General features: G+C 43.3%; 1 protein-coding gene across 2 annotated transcripts; it reads right to left on the reverse strand.

Moving 5' to 3' along the window:
• Nucleotides 1-620: 620 nt before the first annotated feature.
• On the reverse strand, nt 621-25,113 carry tirap (toll-interleukin 1 receptor (TIR) domain containing adaptor protein). Of its 2 annotated transcripts, none has more exons than XM_072593050.1 (5): nt 24,987-25,113; nt 24,299-24,380; nt 13,678-13,815; nt 11,978-12,568; nt 621-4,689 (listed from the first exon to the last, which is right to left on the reverse strand). In XM_072593050.1, the coding sequence occupies exons 3-5, from the start codon at nt 13,682-13,684 to the stop codon at nt 4,580-4,582; spliced, it is 708 nt and encodes a 235-aa protein (XP_072449151.1). In that variant the 5' UTR covers nt 13,685-13,815; nt 24,299-24,380; nt 24,987-25,113; the 3' UTR covers nt 621-4,579. The 2 variants fall into 2 exon arrangements, with proteins under 2 accessions (XP_072449151.1, XP_072449152.1); XM_072593051.1 differs by lacking the exon at nt 24,987-25,113 and adding an exon at nt 24,675-24,748.

Genomic DNA, 25,113 nt, shown 5'->3' on the forward strand with positions numbered 1-25,113 from the left:
AAATATTAGGGACATGCAATGGAAAGTTAGCACATTTAAGGACAAGATGAAAAGGAGCAGAGAAATATACACAAAGATGGTAAGGAGGGACTAAGAGAGCTTAATGCACAGCTACCAATTCGACAAAGTAAAAAACGGAATGCGTAACACGACATAATTGCTGTGCCATCTTGAATGTTTGTAGGTCTGGAGCTGGTTAGATAGAAAGGGAGCAGTGAGATCAGTGGAAAGATTCGAAACCAAGGATTCTGAACGGGAAAACAATGAATGTCAGTGAACACAATGATCAATTAACTGCAGTTGATCCAATTAAGGAGACAAGAGATTTAGTGCAAGTCAAACTTACAGATCGTGTATTGGCCAAAAAAGCATTAGAAAAGTTGAGGTGGCAAGCAACTAAAGCGTGACTGAGAAGTTCTGTAGATGGGCAGATAAATGACCAATTTCTTTTCCAGATGCTGGTTGAGAAATGAATGTTAGATACCTCTTGGAATGTTAACGTCCAGTGTCAGTTGGGTCTTACATTGGGTTACACAATAAATTTGAACTTAAGTACCAAAATGAAGCTAAAACTAGACTGGTAGGATGGAGAAAGGCAATGAAGAGAAATTCAACACAGACAAAATAATTCATTTATTTTTCCAACAAATGCTGACAGGTATGCGGTATGTTTTCATCTCCAGGTTTCAGCAAATTCAGTCCAAGACCAGAGTTCAGGTACATTGGAAGCATTCAATGGAAAAGACAAAAGTCTACCTCTTTGGCTAACCATCTGAAAGCAGAGTGTTGAGAAAAATGGGTCTTTTTCTAGTTGGCAAGATGTAACTAGTGGGGTACCATAGGGTTCACTCCTCGAGCCTCAACTATTTATAATCCATGGTAATGACTTGGATACAGGGATAGAAAGTACAATATCCAAATTTGCAGATGACACTAAAATAGATGAAAAGGTTCATTGCAATGAAGTAGTAAGAAATTTGCAAGTGGACTTGGATAAGTTCAGTGAGTGGGCCAAAATGTGGCAGATGAAGTTTAACGTGGGTAAATGTGAAATGATCCATTTTGGTTAGAGGAGTAGAAAAGCAACTGATTATTGAGACGGAGGGACCAGAGTATCCTCATGCAAGAGTATGCAGTTAGAGCAGGTAATAAGAAAGGCAAGTGGAATTTTTGGCATTTATTGGTAAAGGAAGAGAGTATAAAAATAGGCAAGGGCAAGTGTAGCTGCAACAATACAAGCCAAGAAGTGAGACTGTAACTGGAACAAAGCCTATGATTTTCATTCCCTTACTTGAGCAGGGATGCAGTTTCATTGGAGACAATTCATGGGAGGTTCATTAGATTGATTTCAAAGATAAAAGGTTTGTATTATGAAAACAATGATCAATTTAGATTTATACTCTCTGGAGTTTAGAAGGAGAGGAAACCGAAATGAACTTTATGAGATATTAAAGAGGATTGTCAAAGGAGAAATGGAGACATGTTGGGCAATCTACAATGAGAGAACATTGTTTTAAATCTGCTTCCCACTTATCCTAAAACTGAGATGAGGAGAAATTACTTCTCTCAAAGGTCAATAATCTATGGGATTCACTACCCCAGAATGTGGTGGATGCTGGGATGTTGAGTAAATTTAAGGAGATACAGATTTTTTCATCAGTAGCATGTCAAAGGGCCATGGAGAGCAGGGGGAAAGTGGAATTGAGGCAGAGATAAGATCAGCCAGTTCTTTCGGTTTTCCAATCTATTTGTTCAGACATCAGAGAGCAGGGAAGTCGAATATTTTACACAAATGTAATATGGTGGCGCTTTTCAGAGGCTGGGACTGAGAACAGGTCAGAGTAAACCTCATTTTGTCCCCAAATCAGTGCTCAGACATTCTGTTCCAGCACAGACAATTGTTCTGACAACTGTTTATTCCCTTTTTAAAAAATTAGAACATAGAACAGTACAGCACAGAACAGGCCCTTCAGCCCACAATGTTGTGCCGACCATTGATCCTCATGTAAGGTAAACCTAAATGTACGAACCCTCAAATTTCTGTGACCATATGCATGTCCAGCAGTCTCTTAAATATCCCCAATGACCTCACTTCCACAACTGCTGCTGACAACGCATTCCATGCTCTCACAACTCTCTCCATAAAGAACCCATCTCTGACATCCCCTCTATATTTTCCGCCAAACAGCTTAAAACTATGACCCCTCGTGTTATCAATTTCTGCCCTGGGAAAAAGTCTCTGGCTATCAACTCTATCTATGCCTCTCATTATCTTGTAAACCTCAATTAGGTCCCCTCTCTTCCTTTTTTCCCAATGAAAAAAGTCCGAGCTCTGTCAACCTCTCTTTGTAAAGTAAGCCCTCCATTCCAGGCAGCATCTTGGTAAACCTCCTCTGAACCCCCTCTCCAAAGCATCTACATCTTTCCTATAATAGGGCAACCAGAACTGGACACAGTATTCCAAGTGCGATCTAACCAAAGTTTTGTAGAGCTGCAACAAGATCTCACGGCTCTTAAACTCAACCCTCCTGTTAATGAAAGCCAAAACACCATATGCTTTCTTAACAACCCTGTCCACTTGGGTGGCAACTTTAAGGGATCTATGTACATGCACACCAAGATCTCGCTGTTCCTCCACACTGCCAAGAATCCTGTCTTTAATCCTATACTCAACTTTCAAGTTCGACCTTCCAAAATGCATCACTGTGCATTTATCCAGGTTGAACTCCATCTGCCACCTCTCAGCCCACCTCTGCATCCTGTCAGTGTCACGCTGCAGCCTACAACAGTCCTCTATACTGTCAACGACACCTCCAAGCTTTAATTTTTATTAATGACTTGGATGAGGAGATTGAAGGATGGGTTAGCAAGTTTGGTGAACTAAAATTATAAAGAGTAGAGGCCCAAGAACAGAGCCCTGTGGAACACCACTCACTTCCACGCAGAATACTTTCCTTCCACTACCACTCGCTGTCTTTTGTCGACCAGCCAATTCTGTATCCAGACAGCTAAAATGTCCCTGTATCCCATTCCTCCTGACCTTCTGAACGAGCCTACCATGGGGAACCTTATCAAATGCCTTGCTGAAGTCCATATACACCACTCTACCCTCATCAACTTGTCTAGTAACATCCTCAAAGAACTCAATAAGATTTGTGAGGCATGACCTGTCCCTCTCAAAGCCGTGCTGACTGCATTTAAATCAAGCCATGCTCTTCCAGATGGTCATAAATCCTATCCCTCAGAATCCTTTCTAACACCTTGCAGATGACAGATGTGAGACTGACTGGTCTGTAATTGCCGGGGATTTCCCTATTTCCTTTCTTCAAGAGAGGAATTACATTTGCCTCCCTCCAGTTCTCGGTACGACTCCGGTGGAGAGAGAGGATGCAAAGATCTTTGCAAGCGGCAAAGCAATCACATTTCTCGTTTCCCAAAGCAGCCGAGGACAAATCTGGTCTGGCCCTGGCGACTTGTCAATCTTAATGTTTGTCAAAATTTTCAGCATATCAGCTTCCTCAATCTCCATCCATTCCAGCATGCACACCTGCTCAATGGTTTCATTCACTACAAGGTCCTTGTCTTTAGTAAAGTCAGAAGCAAAAAACTCATTTCGAGCTTCCCCCATCTCCTCAGACTCTATACACAAGTTCCCTATGCTATCCCTGATCAGCCCTACTCTTTCTTTGATCATTCTCTTATTTCTGACATACATATAAAATGCCTTTGGATTCTTCTTAATTCTTCTTGCCACACCTTTTTCGTGCCCCCTCCTAGCTCTCCTCAGACCATTTTTGAGCTCCTTCCTCACCTGCCTGTAATCCTCTAGAGCTGAGCAAGACTCTTACTTCCTCCACCTTACGAAAGCTGCCTTCTTTCTTTTGACGAGAAGCTCCTCCGCTCTCGTCATCCAAGGTTCCTTTATCCTATCCCTTCTTGCCTGTCTCAGAGGAAGACATTTATGCATCACTCGCAACAGATTATAAAGGAAAAATAAACTTTGGTTCTCTGATCAAGACTCTCCATCATATTCTCCCATCAGTGCCAACTACAAGGAAAAGCTCACCACAACACATTGCAAAAATCCCCATCTCCTAGGTTCACCACTGTTAATTACCTGAACTCAATGCCGCTTAGAGCCAAAACTCAGCAGTAAGCCAAGCATTGAACCATGTCAGTTTAAAGTCAGTTTTTATCCCTTGACTGGGAATAGATTTCCACCACCGGGAAAGTAAAAGGAGAAACAACACTGCAAACTCACACATCACACCAATTACAGATAAAGACAGAGACGCACATGTAAGAACAAAAACAGACAGTTACCTAAACCCTTACATAAACACAGTTTTCAAGCTCGCCCAAGTATTGGAAAAATTAAAAATAACTCCATTTTCAGTATCCCATCTCCTCGATAGCAGACTTCAGCAAGCATTGTCCTTCAGTCACTCAACAACTCCCACTTGAGGTAAAAACAATGACTGCAGATGCTGGAAAGCAAATACTGGATTCGTGGTGCTGAAAGAGCACAGCAGTTCAGGCAGCATCCAACGAGCAGCGAAATCAACGTTTCAGGCAAAAGTTAACTCCCACTTGAGTCCAGTGTTTCACTGGCAGTGTCCATGTTGAACTCTGGGTCATCCTGTGAACTGGGAATGTACTCACTCTCCTTCCTACTGAGTTCCTCGAGATCTGGAGGCATAAATAGACAGAAATCAGTTTCCATGTTGTGTTCGAGGTAACCATGGCCTGCTGGCTGGTAGAATTCATAGCAGGTAAAATACTACCTACATTAGGTTGCTAGAACACAAGTATAATGTTACACCTGAAATTCAGGTGCATGGGCTCTCTGCATCTAGTTTGATAACCTGCCTTTGGTTCAACATGACAAGGTGCTTCAGAGATGAACTACAGAGCAATTAGGAGAGTTGATGCAAAGCTTGTTGAAAGCTGAAGGTTTCGAAGGGTTGATGCAGTGGGTAAAGGGTTGACCGACAATACTGCTACCTATTGAAACTAAAATGCTTCAGGAGATTAGAGTTGGAGGGCATGGATATATGGCCAAAGACCAAATCAAAACATGTTTAGAATTCAATTGCAATGTGAAAGTCAACAAAAGGCTGGGTAGAAGAAGCTCTTACAGCTGGGACTCAGGGGAAATAGATAGACCTTCTTGTAGCATCACTTGGCCAAGACAGGATTTAGAAGAATAACAATCACAGAATTTTTGCAACGCAAAAGGAGAACATTTGGCCCATTGTGCCTGCACTAGTTCTTCATAGGAGCATCATTACCTCCAAGAACAGAAGATACAAGAGCAGAATTAGGCTATTTGGACCATTGAGTCTGCTCTGCCATTTGATCATGGCTGATAGGTTTCTTAACCCCATTTTCCTCCTTCTCTCCATAGCCTTTGATCCCCTGACCAATCAAGAACCTATTTATGTCTTGAATACACTCCACAGCCTTCTGTGGCAATAAGTTCCACAGAATCACCATCCTCTGGCTGAAGAGATTGCTCCTCATCTAAGTTCCAAAAGGCCGTCCCTTCACTCTCAGGCTGTACCCTTGGGTCCTAGACTCTCCTATTAGTGGAAACATCTTCTCCATGTCCACCCTATCCAGCCTCTCAGTATTTTGTAAGCCTGAAGAAGGGCTTATGCCCGAAACATCGATTCTCCTGCTTCTTGGATGCTGCCTGACCTGCTGCGCTTTTCCAGCAACACATTTTTCAGCACATTCTCCCCATGTCTACATGGATTTCCTTCCACAGTCCAAAGATGTGCAGGTCAGGTGAATTGGCCATGCTAAATTGCCTCTAGTGTTAGGTGCATTAGTCAGAGGGAAGTGGGTCTGGGTGAGTTACTCTTCGGTGGGTCTGTGTGGACTTGTTGGGCCGAAGGGCCTATTTCCACACTGTAGGGAATCGAATCTAATCTAATCACTCCTCATTTGACAAATCCTTCATCTCTGGGATTATTCTTGTAAGTCTCCACTGGACTCCCCTCCACATCAACACATCCTTCCTTAGATAATGGGGTCTTAAACTGCTCACAATATTCCATATATGGTCTGACCAGAACCTTATATAGCCTCAGCAGTACATCTCTGCTCTTGTATTTTAGCCCTCTTGAAATGAATGCTAACGTTGCATTTGCCTTCCTAACTGCCAACTGAACCTGCATGTTAACCTTGAGAACTCTGAACTAGGACTCCCAAGTCCCTTTGTACTTCAGATTTCTGAAGTCTTTCTCTGTTTATAAAATAGTTTATGCCTCTATTCTTACCAAAAGCGCATAACCCTACACCTTTTCACATTGTATTCCAGCTGCCACTTCTTTGCCCACACTCCCAGCTTATCCAAGTTGTTCTGAGCCTCCCTGCTTTCTCAACATCTTTCACTGTGCAATCGGCAAACTTAGCAACAATGCCCTCAGTTCCTTTGTCCAGATCATTAATGTATAACTGGAACAGTTGTAGTCCCAACACTGACTCCAGCAGACCTCCACTGATCACTAGATGCCATCCTGAAAAAGACCCCTTTATCCCTAGTCTCTGCCTTCTGTTAGTCAGCCAACCCTCTAACCATGGCAGTACCTTGCCCCCAACACCGTGGGCTTTTATCTTATTTAGCAACCTCCTATGCAGCACTTGGTCAACGGCCTTCTAGAAATCTAAACAGATCATGTCATTGACTGTCCCTGTCTAACTTGCTCAACACCAAGGAATTCTAACAGATTTGTCAGGCGTGATTTCCCCTTGATGAAACTGTGCTGATTCAGCCATATTTTATCATGCAATTCCAAAGCACATTGCAAACTCAATGTTAACGGACTCTAGAAATCTTACCAATGACCAAGGTCAGGCGAACTGCCCTAACATTTCCTATCTCCTGCTTCCCTCCCTTCTTAAACTGGGGTGTTACATTAGCCATTTTCCAGTCCTCTGTGATCCTCCCCAACTCCAGTGACTCTTGAAAGATCACCACCAATACCTAGTGCCAACCTCCTACATTTTCCACCATACATACACTTACACACTATTTGTATCCAAATAGTCATCCAACGGTCTCTTGAATGCCTCGACTGAATCTGCAGCCACCATATCTCCAGGCAGTGCTGTCCATGACACTTGCTTCTTTTACACATCACTTTAAATCAATGCCTTCTTGTTTTTGTTCCTTTCACCAGTGAAACATCATCTTCCTGCAGAATGATACATTGTTCTGCGCACTGATTGAGAGTCATGGGGTATCCTGGGATCTTACGTATACATGCCAATAACAATATAATTCATATCATAATGCATTAGCTTTTCTGTTCCACATACAATAAGCACAGAATCTGGTGTATCCCCTTTAAAAAAAAACTGTAGTTTCCCATTTTGACATTATTGTGGTGAATTCACATTGTTCTGAAAGATCTTTTCACAATGGGATGCCGAAGATTGTATACACAGCTCTGTTTGTAGCTACTCCCATTAGATCTTGTCATGATATGCCACACTTGTGTCTCTTGCTCCATCCTCAACCATATACTGGAGCTCGTCTGTAACCTTTCAGTGACATTGTCATCCAATAGTGCTTAGGTTAACTACTCCTTCTGCTCCCCTCTACATTGCTCATCAGATCTATAGAGCTCGTCATCTCTGATCAATTGGCCACCTATTATGTCCAGGTCTGTCAAAGATCTGATTACACTAATCCCATTTTCCCAGGCCATAGCCCACAACCTTGGAGTCTATGTCAAAGCAAGTTAGTACCTAAATACTGCTTAAATGTTAAAAGAGCTTTTGACTCAACCACCCTTTTCAGGCAGTGAATTCCAGACACACTCTACCTCTGCTGAAAAACTTTTCAGCTCTCCTTTCAGCCTTCTGTCATCTACCTTACAAATGTATGCTCCCTGGTTAATGACCCCCTTTACTAATGGAAAAGGTGCTGTCCTATCCCAGCCTATCTGTGTCTCTCAATATTATATGGCTCTGTCAGGCTCCCTCTCAAACTTTGCTGCGCAAAGGAAAACAGCTCCAGCCTATCCAATCTTTCCTCATAGCTCAGGGAGCATCCTGATAAATTGTGCTGCACACTAGTGCAATCACATCCTTCCTATAACATGGTGAACAGAACTGCATCTAGTAACACAGTTGTGGTAAACCACTGTTGTAATCCAGTTGCAGAATAACCTCCCTGCTCTTGTATTCTATACCTCGATTAATAAAGGCAAGTATCCCAAATGCCTTCTTGACGACCTTATCTACCTGCCCTGCTACCTTCAAGGATTTGCGGATATGTGCACCAAGGTGCCTTTCCAGTGTCCTACCATTTACCCCTTCTTTCCCCAGCTGACCAGTCTGTTAAGATCCTCCTGCAATTTTCAGCTATGGTCCTCTACATTTACTACCCTAGCAATTTTCATGCTATCCGTGAACTTCTTGAACACACTACAGGCCATAAGGCATAGGAGCAGAATTAGGCCATTCAACTCATCGCTTCTGCTCCACCTTTCATATTCCTTATAGTCAAGTCCAAATCTTTGATTTGCATCACGAACAGCACTGAGCCCTGGGGAACCTAGTAGAAACAGACTGTGTGTTACAGAAGCATCCTTCTACCATCATACCCTGCTTCCTGTCTCTTGGCCAATTTTGATTTCAAAGTGCCAATTGCCTTGGATCCTGTGGGCTCTTATTTCCTTGACCAGTTAGTGGTCATTTGGGGCCTCATGAAAAACCTTGCCAAACTTCATCCAGATGATATTTTAAAGAAGAATCCCTACAGTGTGGAAACAGGACCTTCGGCCCAACAAGCCCACGCCAACCCACCCAAATCCAATCCCCTACATTCACACTTAACTAACACATCCCTGAACACGATGGACAACTTAGCATGGCCAATTCACCAAACCTGCACATCTTTGGATTGTGGAAAGAAACTGGAGTACCCGGAGGAAACCCATGCAGATACGGGGAGAATGTCTGTGTGGAGTTTGCACAGTCACCCGAGGTTGGAATTGAACCCAGGTCCCTGGCGCTGAGGCAGCAGTGCTAACCATTGAGCCACCGTGGTGCCCATATACAGGCTTTACCCTCAGCAAAATAGTCAAACATGACATTCCCTTAACAAATCCATGGTGACCATCCCTGATTATATCTGCATTCGGAAACAGATTATCGGTCACTCAATTGTTTATAATGTCTCCATCACTGGATGAGACAGGCCTGTAATTTCCCGGTCTGTGCTTTCTTTTTTAATAATGGAACAACATTAGTAGTTCTCCAGTCTTATGGCACCTCACTTGTGGCCAGAGAGGATTTGGAAATTACTGCCTGGACCTCTCTGCCTTCCTCAACAGCCTGGCCTAAAACTCATCCAGGCCTGCGGACTTATCCACTTTTAAAGATTGCTAAACTCCATTTCACCCCTACCTCACCCTTCTGTTACTTTAGTCTTGTATTTCACAGTCATCCATCCTCCTGCATCATCCTTTACTACTATCAAGACCAACTCAAAGTATTTGTTGAGGACTGTACCCACATTTTCCAAGTCCACAGACACTAACTCTATGGGAGATATTATAACCAATGATATTCTCTTGATCTTTATATATTTAAACACTATTCTACACACCAATGCAATCTCATCCACGCTCTTAGTTTTCCTAATTTTAAATATTCCCCACAACACTTTCAATACTCTTCTGCCATACCGAACTATTGGGATCTACAATAAAATTCTCTTTTACCTTTATCCCAAATGTTTGTGCTCCTCGATATCCTGGTTCTCCAGCCTTGGTCCTTTTATGGGGAGACATTTGCCCTAAACATTTCTTTCGCCCCCTTTTAATTCCTCCCCCTGTTCTGACTGTTTATCTGCAAGTAGCTGCTCCCAGTCCATTTGCTCCAGGTTGTATTTTATCTTAGTAGAGTTATCCTTTAATCAGTTTAAAATCTTTTATTCCAAACCCATCCTAATCCATTTCCATAACTACCCTAAATTTAACTGAGCTGTGGTCACTATCTCTGAAGTGCTCCACTATTGACATGCTTTTCACGCACCTGGGCTCATTTCCAAAATATTAGGTCCAGATCTCCCCCTTGTTGGGCTTTCTCCATACTAATGAAAAGCTTCTCATAAATGCAATTTAAGAGCTTTGATCCCTCTTTTCCTGGCACACTAAAATTCGTCCAAGTAATATTTGGCAAGCTAAAATCTCCTCTTACCGTCCTTTTAATATTTCACTTCTGAAATGTAATCTTCGATCTTTCCATGACAATTTTGGACCTATAAGTACACCCAAATAGCATTTCATTTTGTAAATTTACACCCATAAGGCCCCATTTGTTGATCATCCAACAAATCATCTCTTTGCACTGCTATAATGGATTCCTTGATCAATATAGCAACTCTCACCCCCACCTTCTAGTCCCCTCACTCTCCCTTGAATACCCTATAACCAGGAATGCTGAGCTGCCAAACCTACCCAATTTTCAGCCAAGTCTTGTCATAAGTTCATGATAAAGTGTGATTCCAGAGCGGTATTCCATAGTGAGAGCCTGTTATCACAGTTTGTCAGGATCCATGACTGTGTTGCAATTGAATCGGAACAGGGAGTCAGATCAGGCTGAGCAGAGATTTGGAAGCCATGAGAACTCCGTGTTGCAAGCGAGTTCATGTTACATTAATCCACATCAAGTTTCATTGTGTAATTATTTCCAACATCTATGGCCTGGCCAATGGTATAAATATTTAATCACTAATTATCTGTAATGTCTAACTGGTCTCAATTGTACATCATTCACAGATCATCCAAGGGACAAACTGACACCATGTTAACCATTTCTTGCCATGAGGATCTTTCAGTGAGGGACTTTCTTCTTTTACAAACGGCAACTTTTCCCTCAAACTCAAACCTTTTTGTTTATGACATTTAGACATCCACTGGCTGGATCAGTATTTATTAGCCAACCTATCTGCCCTTGAGAAGGTGATGGACTCTCATCTTTGGACTCCGCAGGCCCTATGGTGGAGGGACAACCACAGTTGATAAGAAAGGAGTTTCTGTCAAGATATTCTATGATCTTGTATATTGTGCTGTCCTTTCTATTCTAAACAGCAAAGGTTGAGATTTGAAAGTGGTGGTCTAAAAAATGTCGTCTTGTTCTGTGGGTAGCCCAGTTTGAAGCACCTTGTTATCCATCCTTTTTGAACTTTCTGAAGAACCAGATTATCTCCCAATCCTTTTTTTTTCCTCAGTAATTTTAGCTCCACAATGGTAACAGAATAGGTTTTAACCCATAGTATAATCTTTGTTTCAATGCATCAATAACTTTAAGATCAAGTATTCAAACCCAACACAACGTCCAAGGTTAGTGGTCTACAAACGATGTTTGTTACACCTGGCATGAATGGGCTCCACATGTCTCTTAAGACTTTGTTTAATGTTTGGATCAAGTTAAGATTTTTGGAAGCAACTAAACAGAATCCCAAATCTTGCTTCACCTTTGATTATCACTTTAGTATGCATGCATATCTCTCTCATTGTCCTTTCTGAGCCCTACTCCTTCATCATGCAAGACTTAACAGTAGTCTAGGTTTGCTCAATATATCATTTCAGTTGCATGACACTGCAATCTTTTGCTATAAATTTTGTCTTATGGTCCTGCTCCACAGCTTCCTGATGAAGGAGCAGTGCTCCGAAAGCTTGTAGTTCCAAACAAACCTGTTGGACAATAACCTGACATTGTGTGATTTTTAACTTTGTCCAGCCCAGTCCAACACAGACTCCTCCACATCAGTATTCCTTGAAGGAACAATCCCAGTTTTTCCAGTGTCTCCACCCAGTTTCCTCAGCATGGCATCATTCTGGGAAATCTCCACCATACCCTCACCAATGAAGAATAATAGTTTTTAGTTGTCAACAAGTAACTCAATGGACTAAAAAGTGAAGGTATACACTTATTTGCATCTGATAGTACTTACAATGCATTATAGCACACTTGATCTTTTGGAATCCATTTTCTTTGTCCTGCCTGACATCAATACCAAACATAAAGCGAAGCTCCTGGGGGTAATCCTTCCGTTCCAGTTGCTTGCGGACAGGAATAATCCGTCCATTAGCCATTGGCGATTCAGACAGTGCCTGTTGCATCTGGTACCTGCACCATGGGTCCTTAAGAAAGCTGGGTGTGATGACCAACACCCAGCAATGGCTCTCCCTGACAGCTTGGCAAAGTTCAGTGCAGACAGCACCCCCTGGAGTTGCATCCCTGAACTGCAGGAAGCAGCGCAGACTGTGAGGATGCAATTCGAAGAAAGACACGAGGTCCTGTACGTACATTATATCATCCTCAGTGTGACAGACACACACGTCGTACTCTTTACTCCATCGGGCACTGCTGTCAAGTTTCCATGAAGACAAGGTGGTTGTGGGCAGTGAGGTGCTGCAGTATCTTAGATCTCCACATGGACTTTTCGTCCTGTCACTCGTCTGGAGGCTGGAACATGGATTCAACCTGGAGTTCGGACTTGAGTTCCTGTTCCTCTTAAAGTCTACGAGCCATCTGAAGAAGCCTGTGAAGTTTTTTTTTAAAGAAACAAGACAATAAAATTAGTTAGTGATTTTCTTTTTTCTCCTTGTTTGCTCATCTCTCCATTCCTCAAATTACAGGTTCTGTCAGGGACAGAATTCCTTGCCTCCCAGTCTCACCAAGTAGCCAATCAGACAAGAGCTTGGACAGAGACTGCGTAATGGCCATTCAACACAGAAGCTGCACATTGGGTCTGATCAGATTCACAGCTTCCATACATGGATTCCAAACATTTGTGTATACAAGATTGCTGGAGAATTCTGGCTGAATTTGCCACTTGCCTTCTCGAAAAGTACCAAGAGAAATTGTACAACAGTTATTCAATAGCAGCTGGCTCCACATACACAAGTTCATTTTTCTCAATTTGCAAATCAGTTCAGGTGGCACAGTAGCCTACATAGTTTGACAAATCATTTGTTTCAATTATTTTCCTGCATAGCCTTCCACTTATCCTGCTTAAGGAGGGACCAGACTGGAGCTCAGTGGTAGCACTTCTCAAATCAGAAGGTTGATGTTTTAAGACCATCTCCAGAACGTTAGTCCAAAATCCAGGTTAACAGTCCTGTATAGTATGAAGGGAGTGCTGCACTGTCTGAAGTATTGTTTTTCAGGTGAAACACATGGGCTACTCAGTCTGGTGGACATACAGCATTATAACTTAAATGGCTACAGCGTACCTTGGAACATCTCAAAACTGAAAGGCACAAGTTTTTTTTTGTTTGTAACTGTCCTGAGGCCAGCAACTTGCTGCAAAGATTCAGATTGGGATCCAACCACCTGGTAAGGAAAGATCGCGAAGGTCTTCCTGCCAAAGTATAACAAGGGTCCAATCTGTTCCCAGATCCCCTCTGCCTCAAAATGAGTGTAAATAGTTTCCTGTAAATTGAGTAGAAACAGCTGGGAAACTCTGAGGAAGTCAACTTCTAATGTATTGTTTCAGTTTTCTCTATAAAGACTGTACAGAACTGTTTTAGGTCCTCTTTCATGCAACTCCTATCCTAAAGGTTGATGTGTAGCTCAGCCCACCCTTAGCATTGTTGGATTCCAATGGATAGTTCAATCTATTTGCATATTTTACCAAGATTCACTTACGAGCCATCTGGAGCACTCTCTCTCTGCCACGACATTAAAATGCAGCAGTCAGTTTAATCCTCAAGGCAGACTGGGACATTTCCTGTGTTTGACGCCTTAGTTCTAGTCAGAAGATCCACCCTCCAAACATGGTCATGTCTGTAATGAAGAACCACAGAAGCTTTGACTAAAAGATTATTGACTGACAACTTCACACCAGTCCTCTTGTTTCCAGGCTGATTTCCACTGGACATAAGTCCAGAGTGCAAAACTAGCTTTAAATTTGATGCTAGCACACCAAGAGGCTTCAGGAGTGCTCGATGGGAGAAAGAACATCTTCGACATTGTGAGAGGATATTGATGCGATAGAATATAGAGCACTTTATTAGGTACCAAAAGGAGAGCTGGACTAGTGCTAGGATTCTTTGATGTGATCAGTACAATGGGAAACTTACAACAGATCAAATCGCTGTTGTGTCTCCTACAAGCGTTTGATGGAACAGTTAAGCAGATTTACACCATACCACGGTACGGTGGCACAGTGGTTAGCACTGCTGCCTCACAGCGCCGGAGACCCGGATTCAATTCCCGCCTCAGGTGACACATCCTCCCAGTGTCTGCGTGGGTTTCCTCCGGGTGCTCCGGTTTCCTCCCACAATCCAAAAATGTGCAGGTTAGGTAAGCTGGCCATGCTAAATTGCCCGTAGTGTTAGGTGAAGGGGTAAATCTAGGGGAATGGGTCTGGGTGGGTTGCGCTTCGGCGGGTCGGTGTGGATTTATTGGGCCGAAGGGCCTGTTTCCACATTAAATAACCTAATCTAATCCAATGCTGGACCTGCCCTGGGAGTATATCCCTTCCATCAATTGCAATATTTTGAATACTACAGGGGCACAAATGGATACTATCAAGCCATAAGTATGTATCCACGTTAGTCATTTGATGTTCAAGAAACTGAATGAGATGTACCAACAAAATGCTGACCTGCAGCTGCAATGAAATCCATTGAATTGGCCCAAATAACCAACAATTTGGGGAATGATTGATCTGGACACCCAATGCACTGGAGTCTCACTTTTGCATCTAACTTTGTGGTAAGGGAAACTTAGCAACCTGCCAGAAAAGCTTATCGTGAGTAACTGTTCAGTAGCTATTTATAACTCTCAGCTACCCAACAAGCAGCTGACAAAGAGGCATCTGTTTCTCAAATTGTGCTGAGTCACCGTCTTGGACAAGGAGAGTTTCTCAGTTATTGAAATCCTCATAATTTTTGACATCTATTAATCCTTCCTTACGTATTTCTGCTTTGAGGATAAAAATCTCATCTTATTCAGTCTTTCCAAGTCACTGAAATACCTCAGCTATAAACATCAAATTGTCCAACACAAAAGCAAAGCCAGTCAGCACTGGCTCTTCTATCCAATTGTTCTACACATTTTTCTAGTGCCTTTTACACAGCCTATACTGTATTAAGTGGTTCAGAACAGGGAGCTATCCACTTCCTGTTGGTATAAGATAGTCTCTATTCCAGCTTTATAACCTTATAATGTGAAGGTTGCATGCACAGTGGGTAACATCCCTGCCTTTGAGCCAGAGGGTCTGGGTTCAAGTCACAAGTCAGGACCTGCCGGCCAAATAAAATAGATTTTATCAAGTATCCAAGCAGGTGAACATCAATCTGCAAATCCTTTGAACACCCACCAGAAATAGGTGGTGAGAGAGGAGTGATCCCTGGTCGGTTGAGACACAAAGTAATTACTGTCTGTACCATCACTATGCCTAGCTCCAGTCTACATGGAAAGGTGCATGTTCTCACAATATCTCAGACTCTCTGAGTGAACCACCAAAGCTTTCTGATGCATCATATACAAATAATGTTGGGCAGCAAGAGTTGTCAAAACTTTGCTTGGCTCTGACGAAGGGCTTTTGCCTGAAACGTCGATTTCGAAGCTACTTGGATGTTGCCTGAACTGCTGTGCTCTTCCAGCACCACTAATCCAGAATCTGACACCAGCCCCTAGATGCTGCACTCTGAACTGTTTTTTAAACTCATTCATGGGATGACAGCGTCACTGGATAACCAGCATTTATTGCCCATATCAGCAGGCAGTTAAGAGTCAACGGCATCGCTGTGGGCATGGAGTCACATGTAGGACAGATCAGGTAAGGACAGCAGTTTCCTTCCCTAAAGGACATTATGGAACCAGATGGGTTTTTCCAACAAACGACAATGGATTCCTGGTCATCACCGGCTCCTGATTCCAGATCTTCTTTGAATTCAAATTCCCTATGGCAGGATTTGAACCTGGGTCTCTGGATTAAGAGTCCAGTGATTATACCACTAGGCCATTGCCTCCCCTTTTATTGTCCTGCCCTCAGTGCTTTCTACGATAGCAGGAAAGGAATGACAATTTCTGTATTGGACTTAGCTTAGTGTGCGGTCTGAAGCCACAACCAATACACTGACTGCAGTCGGACCTCAAAAACCTTCAGCAGTGCTACTACACGAGTCTAATCCTATGTGTGAAGGTCACAGAAGTCCTTGTGTTTCAGAATAGAGGCAAAATTAAGACACCAGACTCTACTCTTGCACTGTTCTCAGAACTTCTCAAACAAAACAAGAACTTCTCAAAATTCTACAAGAGAGACGGCTTGCACCTTAATAGAACAGGGATCGGCATTCTGGCAGGCAGGTTTTCTGCTGCAACACCGCTACATTTAAACTAAGTAGCGGGGGGGAGGGGACAAGCTGGATGTTTAAAAAGGAAATTGAAGGGGTAGTTAGAACAAGAGAAGTCAAGAAAGACAACTGTATCAAGGAGGCAGAAAACTGGAAAAAGCATCATGCTGTAAAGTTGAGTGAAATAAGGGTTGAGGGGAAGGGTGAGAGCAGTAACAAATTAAAAATTCTATATATGAATGCACGAAGCATTAGACACAAGGTGGATGAGCTTGAGGCTCTTTTGGAAATTGGCAGATACGATATTGTGGGGATAACTGAGACGTGGCTTCATGGGGACAGGGCCTGGGAAATGAATATTCAAGGCTACATGTGTTATCGTAAGGATAGACTGACGGGCAGAGGGGTGGGGTGGCCTTGTTGGTAAGGGAGGATATTCAGTCCCTTGCGCGGGCGGACCTAGAGTCAGGGGATGTAGAGTCAGTGTGGATAGAGCTTCGAAACACTAAGGGTAAAAAGACCCTCATGGGAGTCATCTACAGGCCCCCAAACAGTAGTCTGGATGTTGGAGGTAAGTTGAATCAGGAGCTGAAATTGGCTTGTCGCAAAGATGTTACTACAGTTGTTATGGGGGATTTTAACATGCAGGTAGACTGGGAGAATCAGGATGGTATCGGGCCTCAAGAAAGAGACTTTGTGGAGTGCCTCAGAGATGGATTTTTAGAGCAGCTGGTGCTGGAGCCGACCAGGGATAAGGCGATTCTGGATCTGGTATTGTGTAACGAACCAGAATTGGTCAGTGACCTCGAAGTGAAGGAGCCATTGGGAAGTAGTGACCATAATACAATAAGCTTCAATCTGCAATTTGAGAGGGAGTGGGTACAATCTGAAGTGACAATATTTCAGTTGAATAAAGGGAAATATGGAGCTATGAGGGAGCAACTGGCCAAAGTTCAATGGTTTAATACCTTAACAGGGAAGACCGTGGAGGAACAATGGCAGATATTTCTGTGTATAATGCAGAAGATGCAGGATCAGTTCATTCCTAAAAGGAAGAAAGATCCCAGGAGGAGACATGGGCGGCCGTGGCTGACAAGGGAAGTAAAGAAACATATAAGGTTAAAAGAGAAAAAGTATAACTTAGCGAAGATAAGCGGGAAAACGGAGGACTGGGAAGCTTTTAAAGAACAACAGAGGATTAGTAAGAAGGAAATACGCAGAGAAAAAATGAGGTACGAAGGTAAACTGGCCAAGAATATAAAGGAGGATAGTAAAAGCTTTTTTAGGTATGTCCAAGGCAAAAAAATGGTTAGGACAAAAATTGGGCCCTTGAAGACAGAAGCAGGGGAATATATTACTGGGAACAAAGAAATGGCAGAGGAATTAAATGGGTACTTCAGATCTGTGTTCACTGGGGAAGACACAAGCAATCTCCCTGAGGTAACAGTGGCTGAAGGACCTGAACTTAAGGGAATTTCTATTTGGCAGGATTTGGTGTTGGAGAGACTGTTAGGTCTGAAGGTTGATAAGTCTCCGGGACCTGATGGCCTGCATCCCAGGGTACTGAAGGAGGTGGCTCGGGAAATCGTGGATGCGCTGGTGATTATTTTCCAGAGTTCAATAGAATCAGGGTCGGTTCCTGAGGATTGGAGGGCGGCTAATGTTGTGCCACTTTTTAAGAAGGGTGGGCGGGAGAAAGCAGGAAATTATAGACCAGTTAGTCTGACCTCAGTGGTGGGAAAGATGCTGGAGTCTATTATAAAGGATGAAATTACGGCACATCTGGATAATAGTAACAGGATAGGACAGAGTCAGCATGGATTTATGAAGGGGAAATCATGCTTGACTAACCTTCTTGAATTTTTTGAGGATGTAACTCGGAAGATGGACGAGGGAGATCCAGTGGATGTAGTGTACCTGGACTTTCAGAAAGCTTTTGATAAAGTCCCACACAAGAGGTTAGTGAGTAAAATTAGGGCGCACGGGATTGGGGGCAAAGTACTAGATTGGATAGAGAATTGGTTGGCTAATAGGAAACAAAGGGTAGTGATTAACGGCTCCATTTCGAAATGGCAGGCAGTGACCAGTGGGGTACCGCAGGGATCCGTGCTGGGACCGCAGCTTTTTACAATATATGTAAATGATATAGAAGATGGTATCAGCAATAACATTAGCAAATTTGCTGATGACACAAAGCTAGGTGGTAGGGTGAAATGTGATGAGGATGTTAGGGGATTACAGGGTGACCTGGACAAGTTAGGTGAGTGGGCAGATGCATGGCAGATGCAGTTTAATGTGGATAAATGTCTGGTTATCCACTTTGGTGGCAAGAACAGGAAGGCAGATTACTACCTCAATGGTATCAAATTAGGTAAAGGGGCTGTTCAGAGAGATCTGGGTGTTCTTGTCCACCAGTCAATGAAGGCAAGCATGCAGGTACAGCAGGTCGTGAAGAAGGCTAATAGCATGCTGGCCTTCATAACAAGAGGGATTGAGTATAGAAGCAAAGAGGTGCTTCTGCAGCTGTACAGGGCCCTGGTGAGACCACACCTGGAGTACTGTGTGCAGTTTTGGTCTCCAAATTTGAGGAAAGACATTCTGGCTATTGAGGGAGTGCAGCGTAGGTTCACGAGGTCAATTCCTGGAATGGCAGGATTGCCTTACACAGAAAGACTGAAGCGACTGGGCTTGTATACCCTTGAGTTTAGAAGACTGAGAGGGGATCTGATTGAAACGTATAGGCTTATGAAAGGACTGGACACTCTGGCAGGAGGGAACATATTTCCGTTGATGGGGGAGTGCCGAACCAGAGGACACAACTTAAAAATACAGGGTAGACCATTTAGGACAGAGATGAGGAGAAACTACTTCACCCAGAGAGTGGTGGCTGTGTGGAATGCTCTGCCCCAGAGGGCAGTGGAGGCCCAGTCTCTGGATTCTTTTAAGAAAGAATTGGATAGAGCTCAAAGATAGTGGAGTCAAGGGGTATGGAGATAAGGCTGGAACAGGATACTAATTAGGAATGATCAGCCATGATCATATTGAATGGCGGTGCAGGCTCGAAGGGCAGAATGGCCTACTCCTGCATCTATTGTCTATTGTCTAAAACGTACTAGGTCCTCATCACCATAACTCGTCACTCACACCACATTTTAAATTCAATACCTGGTATTTTCAAAACTTTCAGATTTACCTGATATTCTTGTTCCCACTCTTTCAACCTTATCTTCAACCAGTGCCTTTCACTGAACAGTTTGACTTGGATGTTTTAGTCAAATTAAGAAATCAGGAGGCTAGAATAGCTCCAATTGATTGAGAATGAGCACAAAATAGTTTTAACTTTTGCAGAAGTGAATGTCACAATCAAATACGTGTCTATGTGCAAGGGTAAATAAAAGAACTCCACTGGCCTGGAACGTGACAAATCTTGCTGATTTACTGCACAGCAGACATGAAGTTAAAGTACACTCAGCTGCTCAGCACATCCTTCCTGCTTACACACACCTACCAATGGTTTTGGCAAGTACTGAAAACGAATCAAAGTTCTATTTGGCACCAGTAGCTGCCACTATTTACCAAAGAGAAACACTGATCAAAATCTTGACTGGGGCAGAGATCATGCAATAAAGCAGGTAAGATCATCTGAGGGAATTCCCCAAAATATTTTGTCCTGTTGGCTCCTAGTTTCTTGACTTGTCTTTTACACTCAGGAGATAATGTGGTAGATGATGGAAGGAAACATTTAATCATGAGATTTATTGACCTTTCAGACATGCCAGTTTCGCAAGTCTGTGTAGTTCAGCTTAGAACAGCAGAGTGGCACTTCAAGTCATCTCATACCTGTTTGATCGTCAGTTGCACCACAGAGGAGATATGTTACAGTCCCCATGGGCTGGCAATGTAGGACACCCCATCCGAGATTTGCTGCCTGATCCAGATAAGATAGCAGTAATCGACAGAGGATCTAATTGACGCAGAGGCTTTGCAACTTAGTGCCTGCAGCTGAGCCACGGACCTGCCTGTAACAGAGTACTACTGCATAGAGACAGGCCCCATCAACATCCCTTTACCCTAATCATTCTCTATTTTTTTTAATAGACCTATTTTTGAAGCATTTAAGGTTCTTTGGAAAGCAGAATAAAATTTTCAAATTTAAAGAGGGTGTGGATTTTCTAGGTTTATGGAACCACAATATTACAACACATTGTATTTCATTATTATTCATGCTCATCGCAACATCTGACTTCAGCAGATCATGTTGATTCTGCTAAACCCGAGTCAATTCTTGGGGGCTCGCGCATCGGAACATTGTCAGAATGTTCCCAGATTTCAGAAAAACCCGGTGTGATATTTCATTGCAAATCCCACTATCAAAAGTGCTAACTTTCGGATGAGGCCCTGTCTGTCTATTCAGATGGATTTTAAAAAGATCCTGTGCCACAATTGGAAGAGAGTGAAGAGTGCTTCCTCAATCAGTACAACCAAAATCAAATGAACTGGCCATGTATCTACCTCTTTCACTGATTCTGGGACCTTATTGTGCCCAAGTTGCTGCCATATTGCCAACAAAATGCACTTCATTGACCCATGAGACACAAATTGTCCCAAGGTTGTAAAGGCTCTCTCTATACAAACAGAAGTCTAATTTTCTTTCTTGGAAACAGTCACCCATTTAACGTTCGATCCTTTGAGTCTTGTGAGTGTCTGACCAGAAAACGGCAGGGAGATAGCTTATTGTGGGTGACCTGTCACAGCTTCATGTATGACAAGTGAACCGTGCAGTTATTTCAATCATAACAAGCAGTTGAGGTCACTTACTGTAAGCGACCACCTGATAAAGCTGCCAGCAAGAATCAGAAGAGATTTAGAAGGATGTTGCTAGGGTTGGAGGATCTGAGCTATAGGGAGAGGTTGAATACACTGAGGCTGTTTTCCCTGGAGCGTCGAAGGCTGAGGGGTGACCTTATAGAGGTTTATAAAATCATGAGGGGCATGGATAGGGTAAATAGACAGTCTCTTCCCTGGGGTAGGGGAGTCCAGAACTAGAGGGCATAGGTTTAGGGTGAGAGGGGAAAGATATAAAAGGAGCTAAGGTGCAACGTTTTCATGCAGAGGGTGGTATGTGTATGGAATGAGCTGCCAGAGGAAGTGGTGGAGGCTGGTACAATTGCAACATTTAAAAAGTATCAGGATGGGTATATGAATAGAACGGGTTTGGAGGGATATGGGCCGGATGCTGACAGATGACATTAGATTGGGTTGGGATATCTGGTTGGCATGGACGAGTTGGACTGAAGGGTCTGTTTCCGTGCTATACATCTCTATGACTCTAATTCAACATTCAGCATAAATAGTTTCGGAACAAAAGCAAGCAAATAAAAAAGGAAGAAATATTCAAAAGCTAAATATTGAAGTGCTCTGGCTGTGTCTGCATTTTCCCCTCGGAAATGTGGATTCAAGTGAGACCACAGCAGAGAGAGAAATGAAATTGCATAATATAAAAACGGCAGTGTCCCTGCCTCTGGGCCAGCACTCAAGTCCCACTTGCTCCAGGAGGTGATTTTTATGTCTCTGAACATGTTGATTGAAATGAAAATTTAAAAAAAGGAACTAGGATTTATTTTAGTGGTCATATTCGTCACCTCGGCCAAACAGAAGTTCATACTCTATTTCTGAGAATGAAACATCCAAACTTTTAAAAAAATTCATTCACCAGCTGGGCTAGCATTTATTATCCATCACCTAATGCCCCAAAAGGCAGTTAAGAGTCAACAACATTGCTGCAGGTTTGGAGTCACACATAGGCCAGACCAGGTAAGGCTGGCAGTTTGGGAGAAAGTGAGGACTGCAGATGCTAGAGATCAGAGTCAAGAGTGTGGTGCTGGAAAAGCACAGCATGTCAGGCAGCATGCTGAGCAGGAGCAGGAGAATCGACGTTTCGGGCATAAGCTCTTCCGAGCTTTTGAGCAGAAGGATGGCAGTTTCCCTAGAGCAGTTGAATTAGCAGGACAATAGTGAACAGGTGGTTTTTATTTCTTGACAATTGGCAATAGATCCATGATTCTGAATTCCAGATTTCTATTGAATTGAAATTCCACCAACTGCCATGGCAAGATTCAAACCTGGCTCTTTGGATTAACAGTTGAGTGTGGTGCTGGAAAAGCATAGCTCGTTACGACACAGCCCGAATGACTGTAGTTTGCCAGCACTGATTTAGAACATAGAACATAGAAAAATACAGCGCAGTACAGGCCCTTCGGCCCTCAATGTTGCGCCAACCGAAGCCTACCTAACCTACACTAGCCCAATAACCTCCATATGCTTATCCAATGCTCGTTTGAATGACCATAAAGAGGGAGAGTCCACCACTGATACTGGCAGGGCATTCCATGAACTCACAACCCGCTGAGTAAAGAATCTACCCCTAACATCTGTCCTATACCAACCTCCCGTAATTTAAAGCTGTGTCCCCTAGTGACAGCTGACTCCATACGCGGAAAAAGGTTCTCACTGTCAACCCTATCTAAACCCCTAATCATCTTGTACACGCTGTGTCGATGGTAGTCATGATTTGGAGATACTGGCTTTCAGGACAACACCATTCAACCTTGTCACAGTAGAAGCTGCAAGACGTGTCAGACTGTCAACATGGATTACGCATGTGGACACCTCCCACCGTGTATGTGGCAGGTACTTATATGCCTCTGCCAACGTTGTCTATCTCATACGCCGCAGGCAAAGATGCCCTGAGGCATGGTACATTGGCGAGACCAAGCAGAGGCTATGGCAACGGATGAATTGACACTGCACAACAAATCAACAGACAGGAGTGTTCCCTCCCAGTCGAGGACACTCCAGCTGTCCGGGACTTCGGACCGTTGGGTGACCGTCCTCCAAGGTGGACTTTGGGACAGGCAACAACGAAAAGTGGCCAAGAAGAGGCCGATAGCCAAGTTCAGTACCCATGGGGATGGCCTCAAACAGGACGTTGGGTTCATGTCACACTACAGGCGACCCCACTACACTACACAAACGCAGACACTCATACAGATCCTCTCTCATACGCTCACACATACACTCTCACACACAGACACGCATAACACCCCCCCACCCCCCCCCAAACACCACCTCCCCTCACATGCACACATTCACAAATTTGTGGTGTGAATTTGTACTTGCAGAATTACATTTTATTTTGCTCAAAAACTGCATGAATCCAAGATTCTATAAATCAGTGTTTTAGATTAGAATCAGTCTGACCATTGTGGCACAGAAAGCCTCACACAGAGCACCTCACACCTTCAATGCATTATCTGGGCCGACTTGACACCAATTTTTAAAATTGACTTGAGAATGTAATTTTTAAAAAAAGTTCTCAGATTTACACATGAAAACACTGAAACCAACATGGTCATTCTAAAAGGTGGAGAGATTTAAACAACCCAGGTCTTTTTTAATATATAATTTCAGTTACATCACACTGTAAACATTTGCTGCAAATTCTGTGTCTTACAATCTTATACTACACAACCACATGAAGGATCAGCACTCCAAAAGCTAGTGCTTCCAAATAAACCTGTTGGATTATAGCCTGGTATTGAGAGATTTGTAACTCTTCCAGCACCACTCTTCAACTCTGATCTCCAGGATTAAAACAGTCCTGTGATAATATCACTAGACCATCATTAAACCTTAAAAATTGGAATAACTGAAATCTTCTGAACATGTATCATCCAATGCAGCAACTGGGTCATGAACATTATGTAATGGCGACTAAGATTAGGTATGTAAAAATAAACTGAAAATAGGAAGTTAGTTATAAAAAGCTGTTGCAGACATCACGCGTCTGAGTGGTGCTTTGATTGACAAAACGGAGCCTCACGATATGTCTGAATGTTAGCTTGTTCACAGCTCAGCTACAACAGTGGTCAGGTGAACAACGTTATCTGGTACTGGACACTCACCTCTGTACAAGAGGAACTCTCAGGCACGATCACTGCTTGAATCAGAGACAGTGTCGGAAACTCCCAAGACACTCCATTTCACCTTTGAAAGAAAAGTTTGCTCTGTTTGTCTCACAGCACAAGTTTAACACATTTAAAGCGTAGGGCAGACAATGCAGGGCTGTAAATTTTGGCCCAATCTTCATCCGGAATGAATTACAAACAAAGTGAAGCAGAGCCGGAGGGGAAAGGGGTGGGGTGGGGGGAGAAGAAGAGAGAGAGACAGCCACCCGGTACAGATCGGCCTCAGGGGAGGTGGGGAGCTTTCAGACCGAGCCCCAGAGACTGGGGTGCAGTGTTGGGAGTCGCGACTCTCGCCTAGCGACCCGGACCTCACCTGGACCCCGCTCAGGCTGGGAAATGGCCAAGTTACTTCGCAACTTGGTGACGCGTGTGGTACAGCCCATCAACACTGACCAGGGGTGGGGAGGGAGAGAGAGGTGTGATCAAAGTTACAACAACTTAAAGATAATCTCGTCAACAACCCCAGCGTTGTGGGTGTTCATTTCATATGCAGCTGTGCCGAACCCAACTGCTTCTGTGCAGGTGAATATGAATAAAGTAAATACTTGAAATAAAAAGAAACAAACTCGCCTAAAAAAGAGAGATCGCGAACCCCTCCCACGCCCAACAATCCATGCTGCTTTACCTGCTCCATGCTAATTCCTTTAATTTCAGGCCAACCTGAAAGCAGGAAGATGTGCCACTGAGATACGTTCAATACAAACTGCGTCAAAGACGTTTCCTCAACCAATGAATTTCTTCTGAAATGCTCG

The sequence above is a fragment of the Chiloscyllium punctatum genome, chromosome 23, assembly GCF_047496795.1.
Source record: "Chiloscyllium punctatum isolate Juve2018m chromosome 23, sChiPun1.3, whole genome shotgun sequence".
Classification (NCBI taxonomy): domain Eukaryota; kingdom Metazoa; phylum Chordata; class Chondrichthyes; order Orectolobiformes; family Hemiscylliidae; genus Chiloscyllium; species Chiloscyllium punctatum.

Bases quoted from the DNA above. Each gene is read 5' to 3' on its own strand.
- tirap (XM_072593050.1), bottom strand. The intron at 4,690-11,977 runs GTAAGTACTATC...TTATGCCTCCAG, and splicing joins CAAGTGTGCTATAATGCATT to ATCTCGAGGAACTCAGTAGG.